The sequence below is a fragment of the Berghia stephanieae genome, chromosome 12 (genome assembly GCF_034508935.2).
Source record: "Berghia stephanieae isolate SIO BIC M18660-M18661 chromosome 12, UCSD_Bste_1.3, whole genome shotgun sequence".
Lineage (NCBI taxonomy): Eukaryota > Metazoa > Mollusca > Gastropoda > Nudibranchia > Aeolidiidae > Berghia > Berghia stephanieae.
The window spans coordinates 16,181,395-16,189,291 of record NC_088371.1 but is presented as its reverse complement, the minus strand read 5'-3'; the positions used below and the strand labels follow the sequence as shown (position 1 = coordinate 16,189,291).

Here is a 7,897-nt window from a genome sequence, read left to right as displayed (position 1 = left end):
GCCTCTGAGCACATTGTGGATCTAGGCGCTATATAAATTCATTCATTCATTCATTCATTCATTCATTCATTCATTCATTCACAAGGGACGAACAGCCCATGCTGATTTTTTTTTGCAAACGAGTGGAGAGTTCTTGGCAAATCAAAAAGTCAAAAAACTTTTTTATTTTTACAGATTGATATACGAGTAACTTGCAAATCTTGTTGACTCGTTGACTCAAATCATGATCATTTAGAATATCTGCTAGGGCATAATGATCGGTCCTTAATTTGACCTTGGCATTGGGAATCGCCATCTGGCCGCCCTGTTGCCAAATTCATTTGGGCGCACCTACAGGACAAATTTTGGTTGTCGATGGCTCAAAAAATTCGATCTATGTTAATTTTCATAATAAAATACAAAAAAAAAATGTTTTTTTTTTTAATTTTTAAAAATTTGATGGCCTGTTCGTAATACTCGCAGCTTTTATTTCTCCGCTTATATTGCGGGGTTTCCACTAGTGCGAAGAAATATTAAACTATTTAAATCGCTCTAGGCTTAGATGTCGTAGGCTTCAAGTTAATCTATTAAGGATGTATAGACTAACATACTCATAACAATGTAAAATATTTATGCCGCGCCTATTCCATATACAAACAGCTCTAGGCGCCTTTTCGATACCAACATCAAAGCCACAATGACAGGTCATACACAAAATAATATGTTTAAGATGTTCATATCATGAACAATAATCCGTAATCGAAAACTGATTTTTAATCTATCAAATATTTCCTTATAAAATAAGTCTTAACATTAAACTATAATAGACAATGAGGATGCATAGGGAGAATATTTACTTATTCTACTCATAGAAGTAGAAGAAGAAGAAAATGAGGAGGAGGAAGAGGAGGAGGAGGAGGAGGAGGAGGAGGAGGAGGAGGAGGAGGAGGAGGAGGAGGAGGAAGAGAAGAATAAGAATAATAATAAGAAGAAGAAGAGGAGGGGGAGGAGGAGGAGGAGGAGGAATAAGAGGATAGAGTGAGGAAGAGTAGGAGAAATCAAATCAAAACGGTATTCAAATTAAATTTCACGTCCATCCATCATCTTTGAGGATTATCTGACTATTGCATTCTATAAATTATGTTCTCGGTTCAACACATTTTTCAACATTTTGAACAAAATTGATGAGAAAGGTTTCTCAACGCTATGTTGACTGGCCGGGTGGGTGGCCATAGTGTTGTACGTATTGACTCACGACCTTCTGATCAAGACGCTGGTTCAATCCTAAGCAGAAACCTCGACTTATATTATGATTTCGTTGCATTTCTTGTCCTATCAAAAGAAGATTAATAATAATGTTTAAAAAAAAATAGAATCAGAAATAGAAAATAAAAATAAAACGGAAAGGAATAAGAAATATAAAGTGATACTATTTTTTTGATTTTCTTTCTCTCACAGATATATCTGTTATATCATGATCATGATCCTCATCATCATCATCATCATCATGATCATCATCATGATCATCATCATCATCGTCATCACCATCATCATTCTCATCATCATCATCATCATCATCATCATCATCATCATCATCATCATCATCATCATCATGATTATCATCATCGTCGTCGTTATCCTCCTCCTCCTCCTCTCCTCCTCCTCCTCCTCCTCCTCATCATCATCATCATCATCATCATCATCACCACCATCATCATCATCATCATCATCATCATCATCATATTCATGACGAATTTTTGGTTGAGCAACTTTTGCAGACACACTCAATTTGATACGTAAAATACGAACAGCCGCTTAAATGCCCCATCAACATCCACTCCCCCCTCTCTCCTCCCGCCCAGCCACCCCCTGCTCCTCTTCCCCCCCCCCCCACCCCTATCCCTTCATTCCAACCCATCTTTAAATTCACGCAGTCTTCATTCCTTCATCCCTAATTTCTTTCACACCACTTTGAGTCTTTAACAACTTGCCTCATCTCAATAGAAGCAACCCACCACTCGGCTGTTTGTCATGCTAATTTGATTGGCCCAAGCCCCTCACGTGATTCAACGCCATCCCACAATGCACGAGAAGAATACAAAATGGCCGCGTGGGGGTCGAGTACCGCTTGGGGACTAATCGAAGGGGAAATGGTAAATTAAATTAGCAAATGGCTCCCGAGCTTGCGGGAAAAATGCGCTTTTAATACTGACCTGATCACATAGGGATTCTGACATGAACTGATGGAGACTTGCGCATGCGTATGCCCACACAAACAGGAATGGGAAGTTAATCTCGAGTATTAATGCCCCAAACGGGCAATTAGATTGGGTTGTTGAAAAGAGTAAGTTCAGGATTTTATCTCTCTAACATCTTTTCTATTCTATTCCCTTTGACCGATTCCCAATCTTCGTCTGTTTATTTCGTGTTTATTATATTTTCTACATTCACGTCTTGGGGGTCTAGTTTGCCAAGAGGAGGTAACCGAATGGCAAAGGGATGTTTCGGCTTACACGGACAAAACAACTTGTTTTGAAAATCTATTTTGGCCAGAATTCTTTTTTTTCTGTTCATATTTACCTCAAATTATATTGTTGAATTTAGGTGCCCCCCAACTTGTCAAATATTTTAAAACTTAAGACTTTTAAAAAGTGTTGAGTTTAAGGTTTTTGGACAAGTTAAAATGGTCTTCTCAAACGATTGGCATTTCAAGTAAAAGACAATTCTGATCGAAATGGAAAGTTAAAAAAAAAATAGTGTTTTTGTCGGTATGAGGCAATTTGGAATTTTCTTTTCTTGAGTGAAGAAAGGAGTGAGGGAATTATCTGTGATCCCGATGGAGAGAATTGAATTGAGAGCGGATTTCTATGGGTCCTCCGTGCTTTGCTGTGCATTAATCTCATCATTCTTATTTCTTCAGTACCGACAATTGGTCTTCTTGTTAGCTGTCATTATTTTGATGTGTTTGGGAAGGGAGGAGGAGAGGAGGGGGGGGGGGGAAGGGAGGACGGGACGTATAGAGCTGGGTGCCGATGAAACACATTTATTTTCCCTGTTTTGGTCAGAAAACTTTGTTATTATATCGATAGATTGATACGAATTCCGAGGTTGTCAAATTGGGATTACTTTGATGTCTCTCAAACGTATTTAACAATAAGGAACAAAAGTGTGACGTCAAAAAAACGGGTTCCAATCTCATTGGAAGTGTAAAACCTTGTGTAATTATCTTCTGGTTTCAGAGTGGTGTTAAACTTACTTACTTATCCGAACCAGCGACCAACTGAGCTATAGCCCTTCGGTCTTGTGCCATGATGTAGACGTTAGACATTTAAAAAATAATAGTTGTTCCAGGTAAATAGATAACTAAACATCATATCCAAATCGTCATCACTTTGCAGGCAACAACCAGGCAGCTGCCTTGGGGAAGACACGGCGTCCACGAACAGCCTTCACGTCCCAACAACTACTGGAGTTGGAGAGACAGTTCAAGATGAACAAGTACTTGTCACGTCCCAAGAGATTTGAGGTGGCAACGTCACTCATGTTGACAGAGACACAGGTGAGATATGTACAGTACTAAGTAAGTAGACTTTACGAGCTATGGCGTTTATCCAGGTCTCGATAGTGTTAAACAACAATATATTATTATTATTATTATTTATTATTATTATTATTATTATTATTATTATTATTTATTATTATTATTATTATTATTTATTATTATTATTATTATTATTATTATTATTATTATTATTATTATTATTATTATTATTATTATTATTATTATTATTATTATTATTATATATTATTATTATTATTATTATTATTATTATTATTATTATTATTATTATCATTATTATTATTATTATTATTATTATTATTATTATTATTATTATTATTATTATTATTATTATTATTATTATTATTATTATTATTATTATTATCAAAATAGTTTAATACATCATTTCCTTTTGAACCATTTTGTTTTCATCAAGTTTTATTGAATTGAAGATGCTCATGATATAGAAATTCAAACATTCAAAAATCTAAGAAAACAAACAAATAAAAGAACCAAAAATTAAAATGTGTATTGCGAAATATTTACTAATAATATTCATAGCGCTTGGCAAAGGGTCCACAGCCAGAATATGTGGGACGATATAAGGTGATAGCTGTTATTTCTTTATCGACAGAGGTAACGTTGTTATCGATCAGATACTTATTTTACACCTGGGTGTAGTTAGTTGATGTGAATTAAAATGCCTTTTCCAAGGATTAACTCTGTGTCGCTCACACGGGGACTTGAATTTAACGTGTGATTATGATTGGCATGGCTATTTAGATAGGTCAAGAAATAAAACGAGAAGCGGGAAAAAAAACAAAACAAAAACAAAACAAAAAAACAAAACAAAACAAAAACAGATTCCGTCTTTTCATATAAAAAGTCTTTGAAAAGTTGAAGTCATCGTCTGACCGGTAACCAAGAGGTCTGAGGTTCGATCACCAGTCGAGGCAGGCTGATTTCTTTTTTTTTTTTTTTTTTTTTTTTTTGATGTTATTATTTTTTCTAGTATTTTTGTTTCTGCTTTGTTACGCTTGGTTAACCCTCTCCTTACCAACTATAGGAAAATTGTCACATTCGTTACGATACAACCAACATTTTTCTTATTCAAATTTCTTTTGTACATCATAAAATTTAAAGAAAATAAACAGAGTATCTCGATGTTCTGCTAAAGAAATTATGTATGGCAAGAACTTTACTCCATTGTGTTTGAATGATAAAAATATATATATATTTTTCTGTTAGATGGGGTGTGAAGTTTTGGGGACAATCCTGAAAATGGCTGGAATGGAGAGATACACACCTTTTAAGATTTATATCTTCGGTTTGTGATGCTTCATTCTATTCCAATATATTTCAATCTTCTTGACTTTTATAAAATTTTTCTTCAGGTGAAGATTTGGTTCCAGAATCGACGAATGAAATGGAAACGTAGCAAAAAGACAGTCATTTCAAACGACGGCAAGATACACGAGGATTCGAACTCCAACCGACACGGATCGACCAAACCTCTGGCTTATCCCGACTCTCATAACATAGGATCCAGTAACAACAACAACAACAATAACAACAGCAATAACAGCAATAGTATTGACATAATTTCTGACGATAGGGAGGACAGCGGGTTGGACGAAAACAGCAACGAAAACATTGACGTCACAGAAATTGACTACGACGAGGAAATCGACGACCAATCGGATTCGGCCACCCCTAGCATGCAAATGACGTCACATCATCTTTGTCACGGCGTGGCTCCGGAGAATTCGGACGTATTTCCCAACATGCACAAATACGGTGGTAGTGGTAATAAAAACGCTGATTCTATTTTGGGTAACAACGTAATCGAACCAATGCATGGCTAGTTGCTTGTTCCCCCCCCCCCCCCCCATTATTTTTTACTCAAAGAATTTATCTGTAAAAAAAAATAAAATTTTATGCACTGGCACAGTTCTCGCTGGATTATAGCACACTCTCGGGAGAAGCAACACAGCGTGCTAAAATCCGAGCGTGTCAAAATCCGATGCTCAAGGGAGGTAACGACTTGCAGATAAACATCGGTCACCCAGCTCCCGCTTGCCGTATTGCAGAGCGTGTTGGAATTCAGCGTGCTAGAATCCGGCGGGTACTGTATAATACGAGTACCCCTGAGTGGGGCAGCGTGGCTCAGCGGTACGGTCTTTGCTTCTTACCCGAAAGGTACCGAGTTCAATCACCCGCCGCTGCGTCGTGTGGCCTTGAGCAAGTCACCTCTCCCTAGCTCACGTTGCGGCGCTGCTCTGCGGCTGACGCCTGGGTTATTCCAGTCTTTCCTAGGAATAGACCCTAAAGACACATTTCTGTCCCCTTCGTCTATACATAAAGAGAATTTTAGTATTATTTTTATTATTTTTTTTGGACTTTATATCGATATGCTTGGAATTTCCGTTGTTGAAACTTTGATAGACAATATTGTTATGATATATTAAATCACTCCTTGAATTGATATCGATGTGATGTTTAACTAATGATAAATTAATTGGCAAACATTATGCTTTTAATTATTATTTTTTTTTTGGAGTAAATTCATTCGAAATCGGTTCCACCTCGACATAAACTATTTGATGCGGTGCCGGTGAGTAACTGTTCGTTTTTCTGTGGGTTGATTATCAACAGACAAAATCAGTTATTTTGCATGAAGAACTGCGAAAACAATTTATTTTTCATAGATTATTGTTTTTTTTTCTCTCTATGAAAATCATTGATAAATAAATTCATAAGAATCAGAGAGCTTGTTGCAATTTATCACATTTGTTTCTTTTCTTTCACTAAACTCATCGCCCTCTTCAATGTATGATGTATCTAAGTACTACGACAAAACGGTAATCAAACCACGAAAAAAACAACATATTCAAGTGCAATATTTAACAATACCCTTCTTCAGAACCAAATTATGGTCCACGGAGCCATGATTTGTTTCAGTTTATGTAGCGTTAATTTGAATCAAAATTGCTTGATTCCCCTTTGATAGGACGCTCGCCTATTGCAAAGCACTAATCACATATTCCATGAGACGCAGATAAACGTGAGCTTTTATATAGGGCAATATCCACTAAACGCGCTTAAAGCGCTTTGCAAAGATCCCTGACGAACAGCAACACGTAATATGTAGAACAACAAATGACGCCCGTTAGGCGATATAACAATTTCTTTTCTCGACAAAGACAACGCCGTTAAGGGCCAGGTGCTCATTTTACGCCTGGGTACGGTGAGGGAATGTGAGTAAATAGCCTTTTCCAAGGACTCAAATATGCGCCGAGCGAGGCTCGAACCCAGGACCTTCAGATCCGAAAACACGTGTCATATCACAAGACCATATTATACACAAACACTGCTGTGTAGACGAAGAGGACAGAACCATGTGTCCATACCAGTTTCTGTCCTTGCAATGTTAGTGAATTACCAATTGAACCATCGACCTCCTCGTTCTTGTTGACTGTACACCATCGTGGGCAAGGTTATTAACCCCCAATTTGCTCACTTTGGAAAACATGGGTGATTCCTGTTGACACCAGACATCTTGTTTGATGAATTATCTATATTCCTTCATGGACGGCATACGCGACGGTATCTAATGATGCCGTAGGGGAACGGTGTTTCTTTTTTACGCAACCCGCCGAAACCCAGTCCCAGGTTCACTCCCCAATCAATGGTGTACATTTACCTGAGTCCCAGGTTCACTCCACAGCTGCCTACTTCCGAACTTTGTCGGGTTTCGGTAGGTTTCGTAAAAAAAAGAAACACCCGTAGCGGAAGAGCTTATTTTCTTTTAACTCAGTCAATCCTAGAGATTTTTGCTACTTTTCAAAAATTGGAAAAGATGTATTAAAAATGAGTATATGGATAGATAGTTTTATTCAACTACCATAAACATGTAAAAATGAAAAACATTAGCGTTGATACTATGCTTATAATTTGTCTCAGAAAAATGTAATAAATAGGCATGGGGTAAGAGTAACCCGGGTAAACAACGGATATAGTCGGTGTTAGGGTTGAGTGTGTTAAGGTACACCAGTTACTAAATGATTCTTGTATTCCTACGTTATGGAATTTCAAGCCATTTCTTAATACTAATATCAGTGCCATCCGTGGAATCACAATTTGAAATAGACATCCGATTTTAAAGGCTTGTGTGGCTTGAGGAAGAATAAACAAGATATCCTGAAGCGCATAGAATATGAAGAGAGCTTTAAAAATATCATCTTTCTAAACAATGTCTATGATATCTTGTCTCATTGTTTTTCTTTTTTCCTCCCCCCTCCTCCCCTTTTTATTTTCGGGCCAGAATATTTGTTACAGTGAATGACATAATCAGTCGGA

General features: G+C 37.0%; 1 protein-coding gene across 1 annotated transcript in view; it reads left to right on the top strand.

Moving 5' to 3' along the window:
• The window catches only part of LOC144957855 (uncharacterized), a 28,582-nt gene extending 22,277 nt beyond the window's left edge, over positions 1 to 6,305 (top strand). Inside the window, exons 6-7 of the mRNA XM_078889326.1 lie at positions 3,378 to 3,538; positions 4,933 to 6,305. Of these exons, the coding sequence (XP_078745452.1) occupies positions 3,378 to 3,538; positions 4,933 to 5,403 (632 nt within the window). The 3' untranslated portion in view covers positions 5,404 to 6,305. The remainder of the gene's footprint in view (positions 1 to 3,377; positions 3,539 to 4,932) is intronic.
• The last annotated feature ends 1,592 nt before the right edge of the window (positions 6,306 to 7,897 follow it).